Source organism: Theobroma cacao, chromosome 9, assembly GCF_000208745.1.
Source record: "Theobroma cacao cultivar B97-61/B2 chromosome 9, Criollo_cocoa_genome_V2, whole genome shotgun sequence".
Lineage (NCBI taxonomy): Eukaryota > Viridiplantae > Streptophyta > Magnoliopsida > Malvales > Malvaceae > Theobroma > Theobroma cacao.
The window spans coordinates 7,115,521-7,131,375 of record NC_030858.1 but is presented as its reverse complement, the minus strand read 5'-3'; the positions used below and the strand labels follow the sequence as shown (position 1 = coordinate 7,131,375).

The following is a 15,855-nucleotide window of genomic DNA, read 5'->3' as shown; positions in this document are numbered from 1 at the left end:
TACAGTTTCATTTTCAACCACACTCTAAAGATTGTAGCCTTTCAAATAGTCCTCCATTTTGACAGCCCATACTGAATAATTTGAGCTATCGAACAGTGATGATGGCTGATGGGTAATAGTAGGTGTTGTCATTTTTCAAAAGAGGTTATGAATGCATTCTGTTTAGGAGATTACTTTTATAACATTCTTAGTTAACTGGAAAGAATAGAATAAAAATAAAATAATTATTTCAAAAAAAAAAAAACCTATTATTTAAATTGATTTATAAAAATGAAAGAGAATAAAAATTACTATTATTACTTATTCTATTATTTGATTAGTAAGAATAATTTTAAAAATATTAAGAAATAATAAATAAATGATAAAAATACTCTTTATTAAAATTTAAAAATTTTTTAATTAAAAAACTAAAAAACTATTTTAAAAAAATAAATACTCTTTATTAAAATTAAAAAANCTAAAAAACTATTTTAAAAAATAAATACTCTTTATTAAAATTAAAAAATTTATTTTGTTAAAAAATAAAAATATTCTGAACAATAAAATCAAAATAACTTTTATTATAATTAAATAATATTTTCACCAAAATATAAACATATTTTTATTAGAATTTAATAATATTTTGTATTAAAAGATAATTAAACAATATTTAATATTAAAAGATAAATATTATTCTGCATTTGGTTTAAAGCTTAAGGTTTAAGCTGCATTTGATTCAATGTAATAACCATTCCATATAAAACATGGTTCTGCTTTTTCTCAGGATAATTACAATTTCCTAATTCCTCCTTCGACTTGACTTCTTGTGCCTCCTGGTATTAGCTAAGGAAGATTGCGTTTGAGGAACAGGTAACAGTGTCCCTCCCCTGATGCCATCCGAATCGGTCATGTCAATAAGTGTCTTCTGAGCTTCAATATAGACTTTAAGGTCTCGTATCTGTAATTGACAAACTACTGTCAAAGCCAGTAATCTCAATCAATTGCATAGAGACATATAAATTTAGGTAATCAAGATACCTGCTCTTCCAGATCAAGTATCTTCTCATCCTTCAACCTCAACTGAGAAGCTTCCCTAAATGGAAAACAAACACAAGACACCATGTAAGATCTGGAAGCCTAAAAAGGGAAAAGCTAACGCACATGAGACAAAAACAACCAACAGAGGAAATAACTATTTCAAAAAGAATATGCGAATGCATGTATGCATACAGAAAATGTAAAATTTCCCCTTTTGGAACAAGACAGCAAGAGAACAAATCAGGCCTAGGCCTATATAGCCAGGGTAGAAAAGAGAGTACCTTTCTTCAATTTCCTTGACATTTTCTCGCCACACTTGTTGGTTTTTTATAAGATTGCGATTGATCTGTAACCAAAAAACTTTAATGGTAACAAATGCAACAAATTGTGTGACTGATAACGATGTTATAAAAGAACATATTATGAATATGCTCTGCATGAAGTAAATGCATGCAAAATTTTATATAGGAATGTGTTAAACATTCACCTCAGCGAGAGCATTTTTTTCCTCTGTGCACTTATCCAGTTTATTTTGGATGTCCAGCATCTCCGAAGTCACAGCCTTCTCCACTGCTTCAGCAATGGAACTATCTCTTTTGCTTTTGGATTCTGCAAGTAGTGATTCATAATTCTGGGGGAGGAAGAGTGAATACAGAAAACAATAATTAAAATTTTTAATAATGCAAATTACAATAGCATCAGTAGTAGAAGAACAGAGAAAGAAATTCTTATGAGATTCGTAATAGTGCAGATTTAAAATAGCATCAGGAGTGGCGCTCTTACTTGTCTTTGTTTCTCCATCTCCGTGGCCAGAAGACGGCTGTACTCATCAAAAATCTGATATGCCATGTCAAAATCAGCACAGGTACATGTGAAGTGCAGCAGTTATAAATCTAAAACTAAAGGCACAAAGTTTCAAAATAAAGCACAAAGTATGAGTTGATTTGAAACTCTCCATCATAAAGCTTGCTCCATTAAATTTGAACCATTGGTGCCCAAGGCATATACGTGTTGGTTAAAAGTAACAAAATTGTTTTACTCTTTTAAGGGAACCTGTCAAACTTAAAAGATTGACACATCCAATATGTCTTATCAGCTAGTTTAACATGTCCACACTTAATAAAAAAAAAATTGACCTGCCCCAGAAGTTATTTATATGGAAAATGTACCGCTTCTACTTTGCTGCTATAGATGGCTTCCCTAATTCCAGAATCATCACCATATCCACAGGAACCGCAATTTCCTTCAAGTGACATACAACGAGAATTCATTTCCACTGACTTGCCATCAGCTTTTGACTGATTTAATCGATGAACGTAACCATCACCAACATAATCCCATATTTGCTGTGATATTAACTCCAGGGAATAGCAATGCTGAGTATCTTTCCAATGTCTAACCGCATGACCTTCTTTATATCTGCAGTGCCCATAAAAAAACCATGAATGTATATAAATTCAATCCTTAAATGAAGTTAACCCCACACTTAGATAATGATAAAGATTTTTAACACCATAATAGAAGAGCAGCTGACAATACATTACCTTCCACACCCCATAAAACCACATATCAAGCAGACCCAAAGATTCTCCAGTGATCCACAAATAGAACAGGCTGGTTTCTCATCCTGCTGCTGGCAAAATCGGCAGACCTAACAACACATATGATATTAATCAAAAACATAACTGCATATGACAAAAATTGCTAAACACTAACTTCAAAGAACCAGTGTCTTAAACATAATAAATGCAGATGCAATGGTACAATAGAAACAAAAGGGAAGCTCCTCTTGGATGAAGATAACAACATGACCAGGCACTAACACAACACAAAGAGCAAAAAAGTTGTAGGGAACCAAGAACTAGCTTACTGTGCAGGACAAATAAGTCCATTTTGAAGTGCAAGAACATTGAAACGAATGGTCACAAAACGTACTAAGTATCCCACTAGTATCCGGGTCCAATCTCTCTGTCACCAAAACACAAAAAGCTTAAAGTAAAAAGCATATCAACATGAATATACAAGATAAATTGGATAAAAACAACTCTACTAACCAAGACAAATGGGGCAAGTAGGCAACTCAGTGAATCCTACCGGAGGTGTGCTAGCAATGTCCCCCGATTCTGTATATTCCACGGAATGCGTAAAAAGGATATGGCATAACTCAGCCTAACAAAATTCAACCCAATAATCAAACTAATTACTCAAAAAATCAAAATGTAGTAACTTGAGGCAAAGGTTACCAACCTCAGCAGGTGAAAACCTCTTCCCATTCAAGCTACGATAAAATCCGTCCGCCGCCAACTGATCAACTAGCTTTATAAACACGCTATACCTATCCTCAATTCCATCATTCCTAATTTTACAAAATAACAAAAAAATTAAAAAGAAGACATTTTTTTCCTTTCCCCCCTCCCTTTTTTTTTATTACAAATTGACTACCAACTAATCCAAAAGTTGACTTTTTTCTTCTACATTGAAGATGAATTTTTTTTCCTTTTCTTTTGAATTCATGAAATTGGAGTCAACAATGATCAAAAGTAAGCGTGATGAAGGTACCTGATGAAGAGAAGGTGGGTGATATTTTCGAGGTGGGGTCCAGAGAATCGAATGAAATCGGCAGCGGAGAGGTAGTTGGGGACGGCGACAACGAAGAGAGACGTGGAGCGAGAGCTAGGGTTTGGGAGGGAGCCTTGGGAGGCCTTTCGATAGAGGTGAACAACGCCTCTCCTTTCGCTGAATATAGGGCTAGGGTTTGATGGGGAAGTGACCGTATAGAACTCGATTTCTTCGTTGGTGGTGATGGGTTGCTCGGTGTCCACTGAGTGGACTCGGAGGATGGACATGATGGCTGAGTTTTCTCGCTTTGGGAGTTGGGCTATTTGCGGGAAAGACTGACGCCGTTAAAATAGTTGCCCCATGAATTCTCTCTTAGCTTTTGTCACTAATTTTATTGTTTGAAATACCCACCAAATTTATGTGTTTATGGATTTTATTTTATTTTATTTTTATATTCAAAATAAAAGTAATTTAATCTTTTAATTTTATGAATTACTTCAATTTAATTTTTTCCTCAATGACATTCAATTTAACCATTAAATTCGATGATATCAGCGCTGACATAATATTGTCGTGACACTTTTGATGATGTGATAATGTCACCTGACATGATATGATGACATGACAATATTAATCTGGCACTAATATATTGACGTGTTAGTGTCACGTGATAATGCTAATGTGGTAGATTGAGAAATATTTAAAAATATATATATGTATTATGTCATAGAAATTAAATTGAATAAAAATGTATAGTATAGGAATTGAATTGAATAGGATTGAGGTATTCAATGACTAAATTGAAAAAAATATTTAAAAAATATAAATTTTTAAATAGATGATACATATACTTAATAAGCGTAAAAGATTTTTTATGTTAAAAAATATATATAAATATATATATATTGTTTTAGTTGATTATTTAATTTCAGAATAAGTACAGTAAATTTTTTTTTTAATAAAAATTAAGTTTGAATTCTCTTTTTATGAAAAAAATTCAAAAAAAAAATTTATATTCAAAACTAGATATGGATAAAAACTTGTATTATATTGAAATAAAATAATATAAAAAATTAAATAAATTTTTTTATAATAGTATAAAATATGATTTAGTTGCAATTTTTTAAAATTTACAAATACCCATTCTTTTGAAATTATTCAACATTTAACCAATTTACCTTTTATTTAAATTTACTTTAAAGTTTTTTGTAAAATTATTTTATTTATTTTCAAAAAAGACAATAAATTTTGCTAAATTTAAATTATTAATTTAGATTTACAAAAAATTAGTAAATACAAAATAAAATGACACAAAATATTTTATAATTATATTTAACTCTATTAGTGATAGATGTAGTTTTTAATTCAGGAAATTCCAGCATAAAAAATATAACCTAAAATATTAAACAAAATAAAAATATAAAAAATAATCAAAAAATTGAAAGAGTGGAGTAGCTCAGATTTTATAGGTGTAATAAGAGATTTGTTATGCCCAAATTGAGTAAGTCAGGATGAGTAATTATTTTCATAATTATTGCTAACTCCATATTTCCCTTTTTTCATTTTTTTTAAAAAGAAAAAACCAAAACAAAAAACAAAGAGGCTTAAACACGCACAAACATTATCATTATAGAGCTGTTTGGTTTTTAAAGTAAAAGAATTTAAGAAAAAAATCTAAATAAAAAACAAAAAACGTAAATTTATCATCATTACCCTAATTTTGTAACAATTAATTAATGAATTAAACTTTTAATAAGAAAAACAAAGAATGGAGAACAAGATTGCAGGGTGGCTAAGGAGAATACTAGCTATTGTTTCTTATAAATGCGAAAATTAAATTTTAATTTTAAGTGTTTTAAGGGTTTGTGTAAATGACAATGTTGTCTTCCTATAAGTACATATCCAAGATTAAATATTAAAAAAAATTATAAAAGGGGAATTTAAACTTAATTTTACAAAGTAGATAAACTAATATACCTATTGTGGAATAAAGTGATCCAATAAGAAAATATTTATGTGTATTTCTTAACACTATAAATATTTTACACTTAAATATTTGACTTATTAATAAGTATATGTATAATTTACTTAAAGATTTATATTTTACACAATTTAGTCATTTAACACCTTAATTTTGTTTAATTTAGGTCATATACTACAGATTTTTGTTTTATTTAGTACTTATAACGTGACACATTTTTTTGACAACTTTTTTCTCAATCTTTCTCATCGTCACTACCACGTGGTACTGACACATCAATATTGTCATGTCATCATATTAGTGTCATGTGGTACTGTCATGTCATCACAGACTGTACCACATGACATTGTAATGTCATCATATCAGTGTCACGTTAATTCATGTCAACATTAACGTCATCTCATTTAACGACAAAATTGGATACCATTGAGGAAATGACTAAATTTGAGTATTTTTTAAAATTTAGAGATTAAATTGCTTTGATTTTAAGTACAAAGACTAAATTGAACAAAATGCATAAATATAAAGACTTGATAGGTATTTTGATCAATTTTTATTTGATACTAGAATTTTACTTGCATGTTGTTTTGGGATAATTTTTTATTTAAATAATTTTTAGTTTAAAATATTAATATATCTTTTTGCATATTTTCCTATATATGCTAATATTAATATATCATAAAGTCATTCACAACATTTATATATTAATAATTAATATTAAATAAATTATTTTTCCATATTAATCATACTATTGTTGATACGATCAATTAAGTTTTCTATGAATTTATTTTTATATATGGATAATGGAATTGAATGTAATGTAAAATATGAAATTGGCATTTAAATATTTTGTTTAATTATAAGTGTAGATGTGATTTTGATGCATCATATGACTTCTCCTAAAATAATTATAAATATATTACATATAAAATAAGTAAACATTTCAAATGTATTATTTTATTTTGTTTTGTTTTATGTAATCAAGTATATAACTTTTATGCTACATATTTTCTATTTTCATTTCTTTCTTTTTTGAAAATTATAAAAATAATAGTATGAAATGAATTATTTTTAAATTTATTTAAGTAAACGTATAAACATAATATGGTTACCTTCTAAATTAACATGTAAGCATATTACAACACCATATAAAAATAAAATAATTACATTTCTTTAGAAGAAAAAAAAATCTAAAATCAATTTGAACATCTAATACTTACAATTAATTTATATTATTATAATTAACTAACATTAATTATATATTTTGACTCTTTATCATCATGAAATTAATAATTAATTAATAAAATTTTTATTAAATAATTTATATATGATTTTATTCAATTATATAATGATAAAATATTTTAAATATATTGTTTAATCATATATCTATTTTATTTAAATAAATGCATATTTTCATGTCACACTTATTTTATTTTTTATTTAATAATATTTTAGCAGTATCAGTATTTTACCCACGACGCAAAAAAATATATTATTCTTTTTTTGAAAAAATTGCATTGTCCTTTATAAAATAAAAAATAAAAAAACTATGTTTTACGTTTTGACGTGTTATTTTTCGTTAACCCTCGTGAATATTGTCCATTAATGAATGGTCGGCACCCCCTTTGCTTTATATCAAAGTTTTGTCTCCCAAATTCACTTCGAATGATTTCTTGAAGCTTTTGGCAGCTTCTAGTACTTGGGAGTAATATAGTTAGATTCGAAATAAAAGAAAAGCTTATATTTCCTTCTTATATAAGGTATTCAATTGATTTGTTGGATAAGAATGAGAAAATGACAGAAAAGTCATAAAAAAATCTAAAAAAAAGGTTCAATTTTTTTAATTAACTAAATAAATAAAGTTATAAAAAAAATTTATTGTCTTTTTACAAAAAAATTTAAATGAAATTTTATACTCTGTTATCTGTGTTACAAATAGAAATAAAATACAAGGTTTTATATTAAAAAAAAAAAACCTCAAGGTGCCATGTGAGAAAATGCAGATCCATGTAGAGTTTATCTTATTTTAATATATATTCATTCTAAGAAATCTATGTAGGTAAATATAAGTGCCATGAATCCCACTTTAAATTAGGTCTTAACCTGTTAGGCATATAAATAAAAGTCTTTTTTCTGCTTAATAAGTATCTCATTTAAGTTAAAATTGTAGATTTGTGATAATTAATATTAAAATCTGCCCAATTCTTCATAAATGTGAGACTGCATTCTATACATATTCCACGTGAAATGAGTAATGAGTTTTGAAACTTAATTCAACATGTCTTTATATCACACATCAATGAGAGATAAGGATATGTTTTAAACTTATAAGCAAACGTTTTCTTCTATCTAAAATGTATATTTTTAAATTAAAAAATATGAATGCGTGACACAAGCACACAAATGAGTTAATCTTTTTGTAGAATTGTGCTAAATGAGTCAAACAAAAAAAAAAAATACACATCCAAACATATTGAAATACGCATAAAAAAATTACATAGAATTATGAACTATTTTATTGCGAGTGTTCAATCTATTCTTACTTCAACCAATCTAACTCTTTTATTTTCACTTTTCATGATGTTTGCTATTATATGTTATATTAATATCTTGTTTTTTTTTTAAAAAAAACCATAATGTTTAAAAAAATTTATTAATTGTTTTAAAAAATTCAAATAAATATTTATTTTTTATTGACTCTCATAACTAATAGTTGATTAATTATCTTTAGTTAAAATGTCTTTTGTCATTTTATATGGACATAATGTTGATGTGGAAAGTAAAAATACTATATGATCGTGTCATCATGTTACTTCAGCATGCTATATAATCATCTATTATGACAAGTTAACAAGTCATCGTCAATGTCATGGTGGTATAGAATAATAAGTGTTATTTTGATTAATAACAATTAATCTATCATTAGTTATAAGAGTTTATTTGATTAAAAGTAAAAATATAAAAATTTAATTAAATGCAATAAACAAAAAATGATTTATTTAAATTTTTTTAAATAGTTCAAATTTTTTTAAAAAAATTATATAAAAAAACAAAAATTTAAAAATTTGCTCTTTCACAATCTATGTTTGCCTTTAGAACAAGTCTATGAATAAAGAAGTGGATTGATTTGAGTGGACACAATGGAACATTTAGGTTTGAATGCAAAATTCTAGAATAACAGACCGATTTTGTTTTTGAATAATTTACGTTGACAATTATCAACGCAACATCGGACCAAAGTAGTTTATGATTTGATCAATTCAACCAATTATCTAACCATGTTTTTTTATTTAGAAATATATATTCTTTTCCCATTCTAAAAGGGTCGATGAGCCTCTTCATTATCAATCTATCCTTATAGACAAACTCAACATGGGCTTTTTTCTCCCCTAATTTTTTGCTTTTTATCCATTGGCAATTTGAAGATATTCTTATACTGTTTTAAGCGTCCTCTGTTTATTGTACTTTTTACAATGTATGTAATAATGTAAAAAAGAAAAAAGGACATGGTCAAGAGTGAACATAATGGAAGCGTTTGACCAGAAAAAGGGGATTAATAGAAAAATAAATTAGGCCCCGTTTGCTTCAAAGGAGGAAATAGGACTTGGTTAGAATATTCGTAAATATGGGGGTGGAAACTAGAATAGGAATAATAATAAAAAGATAAAAAAGGATGTTAATCCACAAAAGAAGATAGAGAGCATAATTTACTAAACCACATCGTTACGTATGCCTTCGGCCTTTTCCAAACTTCATCCGACGTCGTATTAACCACTTAATCGAAAGCATCGCCCCGTCTATTACGCGCTTTTGCAAATCTTTGCCCGCTCCTTCTCTCTCTCCCTCTCGGCCTTTTTACTACTCACGCAGCGATAGAAATGGAGACAATCACGAGACTTGCATTCTTCACTCTTACAATTCACCTACACTGACACAGGAGAAAAGGAAAGAATCACTGTTACGTTTCTTGGATCCGATTTCATCCACCGTACGGACACCATTTACGGCGTCAAAGCTTCATAGATCTTCGCTTTTCTTCAGCGTCGGGATCAAAAAGAGTCCTAAGAGGTAAACACGGATAAACCCCAATTTTCATTGTCGTTTATTTCTGTGATATCAAAATTCTTTATCAGAAAAAACTTAGTTTTTGGTAAAAGTTTTGATTTTGGAGAATAAATGTTTGGCAAGTACTACTACATTTCTTTATGGGAAAAAAAAAGGAATCTGAATTTTTCAACAATAAAAAGTTTATAATATACATAAGAAAGAACCCAGTTTTAGTTTTTTGATCTTTTACGTTTTGAGTTTGGAGCATAAAGATTTGATATTCTTTTTTTTTTAAAGAGATTACAAAAATCTTCAAGAAAAAAAAAAGGGAAAGCAGAGTCTTTTTTAAATGGCGCCTAGCACGATCCGTAAAGCGATCGGGGCCGTGAAGGATCAAACGAGTATAAGCATTGCCAAAGTGGCAGGAAACATAGCGCCGGAACTGGAAGTTTTGGTGGTCAAAGCCACAAGCCACGATGAAGATCCAGCTGATGAGAAGTACTTTAGGGAGATCATAAGCCATACATCTTATTCTAGAGGTTATGTTAGTGCTTGTATCGCTACAGTGTCAAAAAGGTTGAATAAAACCCATGATTGGATTGTGGCGCTTAAGTCTTTGATGCTTGTTCATAGGCTTTTGGTCGATGGGAACCCTTGTTTTGAAGAGGAGATTGTGTATGCAACTAGGAGAGGGATGAGGATTTTGAATTTGTCAGATTTTAGGGATGAGGCGCATTCCAATTCGTGGGATCATGCCGGTTTTGTTAGGTTTTATGCTATGTATCTTGATGAGAAGGTGGAGTTTTCGGTGTTTGAGAAGAAGAAGGGAGATGGGGAGGGGAGGTTTGAGGAGAGAGATGAGAGGAATAGGCGTGAGTACGGAGACTTTAGAGATGATTATGATCATGGAATGGGTAGGAGATCGAGGTCTTATGGTGATTTGAGTGATTCTGTCAGGAGAGAACAGAGGAGAGAGGTGACACCAATGAGGGAAATGAGGCCAGAGAGAGTTTTGGGGAGGCTGAATCAGTTGTTGAGGATTCTTGATAGAGTGTTGGGTTGTAGGCCAGCTGGTATAGCCAAAAATAGCAGGTTGGTACTTGTTGCACTTTATCAGATTTTGAAGGAGAGTTTTGGGCTTTATGTAGAGATATGTGAGGCATTAGGGATTTTGTTGGATAGGTTTACTGAGATGGAGTATGCGGATTGTGTTAAGGGTTTTGATACTTATGTTAGTGCAGCAAAGATGATTGATGAGCTTGTGGGGTTTTATGGTTGGTGTAAGGAAATGGGAATTGCTAGATCATCTGAGTATCCGGAAGTGCAGAGAATTACTGATAAGCTTTTGGGAACACTTGAAGGATTTTTGAAGGAAATGACTAACGGGCCAAAGGGTCCAGAGAGAAATAGGGAAGAGAAGCCACCGGTTAAGGAGGAGCCGGAAGCAAATATGAATGAAATAAAGGCTCTTCCTGCACCAGAGAGTTATACCCCACCTCCTCCGCCACCCGAACCTGAACAACCTAAGATGCAGGCTCAACAGGATACAGAGGATTTGGTAAATTTAAAGGATGATGCGGTTTCAGCTGATGAGCAAGGGAACAGATTAGCTTTGGCTTTATTCTCTGGACCACCCACCTCAAATGCTAATGGCTCGTGGGAAGCATTCCCTTCAAATGGACAGCCAGAGGTGACTTCTGCATGGCAAACACCAGCTGCTGAGGCTGGTAAAGCAGATTGGGAATTGGCATTGGTTGAGTCAGCTAGTAATTTATCAAAGCAGAAAGCTGCATTGGCAGGTGGTTTTGATCCATTGCTATTGAATGGTATGTATGATCAGGGGGCAGTGAGGCAGCATGTGAGCACTACTCAGCTAAGCGGTGGGAGTGCAAGTAGCGTTGCGTTGCCTGGCCCTGGCAAGACAAATACTCAAGTGCTAGCTTTGCCTGCCCCAGATGGGACGGTACAACCAGTAGGACACCAGGACCCTTTTGCTGCATCCCTTGCAGTGCCACCTCCTTCATACGTGCAGATAGCAGACATGGAGCAGAAGCAGCATTTGCTTGTACAGGAACAGCAGCTGTGGCAACAATATGGAAGGGATGGAATGCAAGGCCAAGCGAGTCTGGCCAAGATCACTGCTAGTCCTGGCTACTATGCCCCTGTTGCACAACCAATGATGATGCCTTACGGGATGCCACAAGTCAATGGCATGGGGCAGCCGGGAGGGTACTACTATCCACCCTACTGAATTCACTTGTTTATGAATGGGTGTATCTTCCCATGGTGCACATTGTTACTATCGGATGAGAGCTTCGTTGCCAACACATTTGGAAGATTTTTTCCACCTACTTTTTCCTGTTTTCATTTTGTTTACATGCACTTACCTGCCTCAGAGGGTGCAATGGACATAAAAAGGTTTGATAAAGTATACAGTATAAGTATATGATGGATAGTTATCATAATATCTGTGTTTTCTGCAATATTCTTACTGTTATGCAAGGAAGATATTTTGGCCCTCTTTCATGGGTGTACATTCTTATTCAAAACGTTACAGAATATAAGAAATGCTTGCTGGCTGAAGACAGCCTTAACAAAACGTTTCTTTGAACCATGGAGTTGGTTTTGAACACGTCCGGCATCTCATAGGCTGAAATCTAGAAACGATGAGCTGGTCCATACGTCAGATGGCATGCGCTGACCATGACCTTGTCGACTGGTTCTACTCGTTTTGCTCGGAAGCAGTTTATTCTCTGCATAATTTTCAACAAGCTTTGGGTTATTGGGAAGCTTTGATTGCCGCCCAAGAGCGGCTGCAGCGGAGACACAACTCGAAGCTCTAACAACATACGCCACCATCTAAATTTTACTTCAAGGAAGGAGTTGTTCCCTTGGCAGTTTGCACCATCTAAATTTGGATATCCATGGCAATTCCCATCGTTCCTTTAGACAAGGACTTAAAAAATGATAAATAAATTTATATAAATTGACAGTCAACTGCATTTAACATCTTAAGTGATGGTAATTACAATGCAAAACTCATGGAAAAAATTATTGATAGATTACCTTGCTTCCTTTAGATAGACCAAGAAACTTCTTTCCCTTTTATTTTATCCAAACGGTAAGTGTCGGTAAGTATAAATGAATTTTATTAATACGTGCTCCCATGTTCTAACATGTTCAAGCCCAGCGTCTCCTTAATCCTCTCATAAATCCTGAAAAACCCGCCAACCCCTTTCGAGGAACCGATCTCCCATTTCCCCAATGTCAAACGTCGTCGTTCTCGACAACGGCGGAGGCCTGTTAAAAGCGGGCCAAGGAGGCGAGCGCAACCCCGCCGTCGTAATCCCAAACTGCCTCTACCGCCCTCTTACATCCAAAAAATTCCTCCACCCCACAACCACCCTCTCCTCCACAACCGAAGACCTAACCTCCGCTGCCATACGCCGCCCCATCGACCGAGGCTACCTAATCAACCCCGACTTGCAACGAGACATATGGTCCCACCTTTTCACCTCTCTCCTCCACGTCACCCCTTCCTCTTCCTCCCTCCTCTTAACCGAAGCCCTCTTTTCCCTCCCTTCCATCCAACGCTCCACCGACGAACTCGTTTTCGAAGACTTCGGCTTCAACTCCCTCTACGTCGCCGATTCGCCTTCCCTCGTCCACCTCTACGAGGCCAGCCGCCGTCCATACGGGCTGGTTTCGGAGGCACAGTGTAGTTTGGTGGTGGACTGTGGGTTCTCGTTTACGCATGCGGCGCCGGTCTTCCAGAACTTTACGGTGAATTATGGGGTGAAGAGGATCGATTTGGGAGGGAAAGCTTTGACTAATTATTTGAAAGAATTGGTTTCGTATCGGTCGGTTAATGTAATGGATGAGACTTTTATAATGGATGATGTTAAAGAGAAGCTTTGCTTTGTTTCTGTTGATGTTGAAAGAGATCTCCAGGTTGCCCGGTAAATACAACAAAAAATAAAGTTTTTATTTTGATGGCGAGTTTGAAATTCCAGTGAATTATTTTATTTTCTTTAAACCCTTTTAATTGTTTCCTGCAAATATGTTTTAGGAACATTTGTGAAGATGAGACTTTTATTTTCTTGAAATATTATTATTACTTGCAATGTGCTCTTTAAATGCTGTGAAAGCAATAAGCAATTTGTTCTGCTATTTTAAAATGGTGTAGATAATCTTTACAGGAAACGTGGCAACGACAATCTTTTTAGATGTACTTACGTCTTGCCTGATGGTGTTACTCACACAAAGGGTTATGTTAAAGACCCGGAAGCGGCGCAGAGGCATCGTATTTTGACAGATGGAGCCACTCCTTCACGAGCTGTGGAAACAAAGAAAGAGACAGATCACTTGGAAGTTATGGAGAAGAGTGAGGAGAGGAAGAGAGTGGATTTAACTAAAAATGTAGTGTTCGTCTTTCTTACTGAGTGGGTGATTGCCTATCCATTTTCAATGATACTCAAACTATTGCCTTGGCTGCCTGTTACAGGAGTTTGACTTAACAAATGAACGGTTTCTTGTCCCGGAAATGATCTTCCAACCTGCAGATTTGGGTGTGTATCATATGCTTTTTTCCTAGTTCTAGGGTGGGAATCAATGTAGAACATTTTCAATTAGTTATTTGTCACTAGAATCAGTATCTAATTTGTTTGAAGCAGTGAGTTTTGGAATTTTTCACTAAAATCAGCATCTAATTTGTCAAAGCATGGGATAGGGAGGAAAGCATTTGAGAAAATGATGTGTTGTGTAATGACTAATAATGTAAGAAATGGGAATACTGTTTCATTTTTTCTTAGTACTTCAACAATGATAAAGTGCCAACTTAAAGCCCCTCTCTTTTTCAGGAATGAATGAGGCTGGACTAGCAGAATGCATTGTTCGTGCTGTCAATGCATGCCATCCTTGTCTTCATCCTGTACTTTTTCAAAGGTGGTTTTATATTCCTCAAGTACAATCTTATAAAGTGTCTGATTTTGTCAAATTTAATTTGCTTATGCCACTTACAATTTAAACGTTGTGCTTGAACAGCATAATATTGACTGGCGGAAGCACATTGTTTCCTCGATTTGCTGAAAGACTGTAAGCTTAATCCCTCTACCATTTTGACTGTGTTAGTATCAATTTGCAGTGCCACTTTGATTTACACTCATAATTTTATGCTAAATTTAGGGAAAAGGATCTGCGTCCTCTTGTTCCAGATGACTATCAAGTGAAGATAACAACTCAAGAAGAGTAAAATCCCACCTTCAATAAAGTATTAATATGCTATTTCTTGGAAATGCTATTTCTTCCCATTTGGTAAAATCTTTGGGATGCTTGTCAGTCCAATACTAGGTGTGTGGCGAGGGGGTTCACTTTTGGCATCCAGTCCTGAATATGAATCAATGTGTGTCACCAAGGCTGAATATGAGGAGCTTGGATCTGCTCGATGTCGGAGGAGATTCTTTCATTGAGTACTCAAGATCTTGAAGGTATGTTATCTCTACTGAATATTAATGCCTCTTTATGTGGCATTTAGGTTGTGGTGTTTGGTGAAATTTATAAGGCATTTAAATAGTGAACACATGTCAAATCATGTCAGTTTAATTTTTCTAGAGTTTCTTGATGCAACTGTACATGAGGGAAAGATGTTGCTGGAAATCAACTGCTGTTATGAGACATGAGCTTCTCTTCTATGGTGAACAGCATTCTTTTGACAAATTTGAGCAATTCTGTACATAGAAACCTGAGCAAATTTTTCAGGCCATATGGGGGAAGATGTTGCTGGATATCAACTGCTGTTAGATGGCTTACACATATACCCAGAAACCTTAGCAAATTTGTCATGCTCATCAACTTGATTTGATAAGTTGCTACAATATGGCCTCTTGATGTGTTTTCCTGTGAAAGGAGTGTGTTGGAGATGAAATTAGCCTCCATTACTCTGACACAGAAGCCAGCTGACAAACTCCTACTCCAATCAATCAAAGATGTTATTTGGAAGCTAAATATGTGAAAGAAGTGACATGTTTGGTATGGTTGCATCCAAGAGATGAGGATTCCTGTCTTCAGTTGCGGGATGTTACTTAATATTCATGTATTCCAAGTGCCCATTTTTAGCTTGGTGGGTAGATGATTTAGCTTTATGATTAATGACAACCAAGGAGCCAACCCTGAAAACATACCTCATACAATCTTGCTGTTGGTTTGACAACCATCACGGTTTTTTTTTTTTTTTTTTTTATGAACAGTTACAT

At 33.3% G+C, this 15,855-nt stretch overlaps 3 protein-coding genes and 1 long non-coding RNA gene across 5 annotated transcripts; 2 read left to right on the top strand and 2 right to left on the bottom strand.

The window, feature by feature from the left end:
- LOC18588795 (BRCA1-associated protein) lies at positions 649 to 3,977 on the bottom strand. The gene is made up of 11 exons (XM_018126421.1): positions 3,577 to 3,977; positions 3,265 to 3,373; positions 3,072 to 3,186; positions 2,888 to 2,985; positions 2,562 to 2,668; positions 2,187 to 2,436; positions 1,801 to 1,854; positions 1,505 to 1,648; positions 1,299 to 1,363; positions 1,018 to 1,072; positions 649 to 937 (listed from the first exon to the last, which is right to left on the bottom strand). The coding sequence occupies exons 1-11, from the start codon at positions 3,861 to 3,863 to the stop codon at positions 779 to 781; spliced, it is 1,443 nt and encodes a 480-aa protein (XP_017981910.1). The 5' UTR covers positions 3,864 to 3,977; the 3' UTR covers positions 649 to 778.
- Positions 9,368 to 12,069, top strand: LOC18588794 (putative clathrin assembly protein At2g25430). The gene is made up of 2 exons (XM_007013441.2): positions 9,368 to 9,625; positions 9,902 to 12,069. The coding sequence occupies exon 2, from the start codon at positions 9,954 to 9,956 to the stop codon at positions 11,853 to 11,855; it is 1,902 nt and encodes a 633-aa protein (XP_007013503.1). The 5' UTR covers positions 9,368 to 9,625; positions 9,902 to 9,953; the 3' UTR covers positions 11,856 to 12,069.
- Positions 12,036 to 13,109, bottom strand: LOC18588793. Its single transcript, XR_001929421.1, has 2 exons — positions 12,671 to 13,109; positions 12,036 to 12,560 (listed from the first exon to the last, which is right to left on the bottom strand). It is a non-coding gene; the product is annotated as an uncharacterized LOC18588793 (long non-coding RNA).
- LOC18588792 (actin-related protein 6) lies at positions 12,687 to 15,782 on the top strand. Of its 2 annotated transcripts, none has more exons than XM_018127219.1 (8): positions 12,687 to 13,563; positions 13,804 to 14,023; positions 14,109 to 14,172; positions 14,464 to 14,548; positions 14,648 to 14,698; positions 14,789 to 14,851; positions 14,943 to 15,090; positions 15,215 to 15,782. In XM_018127219.1, the coding sequence occupies exons 1-7, from the start codon at positions 12,869 to 12,871 to the stop codon at positions 15,070 to 15,072; spliced, it is 1,308 nt and encodes a 435-aa protein (XP_017982708.1). In that variant the 5' UTR covers positions 12,687 to 12,868; the 3' UTR covers positions 15,073 to 15,090; positions 15,215 to 15,782. The 2 variants fall into 2 exon arrangements, with proteins under 2 accessions (XP_017982708.1, XP_007013499.1); XM_007013437.2 differs by having other exon boundaries at positions 15,201 to 15,782.

What these genes read in the sequence shown, in the direction of transcription:
- LOC18588795 (XM_018126421.1), bottom strand. Translation starts at nt 3,863, where the DNA reads ATGTCCATCCTCCGAGTCCACTCAGTGGACACCGAGCAACCCATCACC. An exon ending in AGAGGTTTTCACCTGCTGAG is followed by an intron (nt 3,187 to 3,264) that starts GTTGGTAACCTT and finishes GAATTTTGTTAG; the next exon opens with GCTGAGTTATGCCATATCCT. An exon ending in GGACTTATTTGTCCTGCACA is followed by an intron (nt 2,669 to 2,887) that starts GTAAGCTAGTTC and finishes ATGTGTTGTTAG; the next exon opens with GTCTGCCGATTTTGCCAGCA.
- LOC18588792 (XM_018127219.1), top strand. Translation starts at nt 12,869, where the DNA reads ATGTCAAACGTCGTCGTTCTCGACAACGGCGGAGGCCTGTTAAAAGCG. An exon ending in CTTCCAACCTGCAGATTTGG is followed by an intron (nt 14,173 to 14,463) that starts GTGTGTATCATA and finishes TCTCTTTTTCAG; the next exon opens with GAATGAATGAGGCTGGACTA. An exon ending in CCTCGATTTGCTGAAAGACT is followed by an intron (nt 14,699 to 14,788) that starts GTAAGCTTAATC and finishes TGCTAAATTTAG; the next exon opens with GGAAAAGGATCTGCGTCCTC.
- LOC18588794 (XM_007013441.2), top strand. Translation starts at nt 9,954, where the DNA reads ATGGCGCCTAGCACGATCCGTAAAGCGATCGGGGCCGTGAAGGATCAA.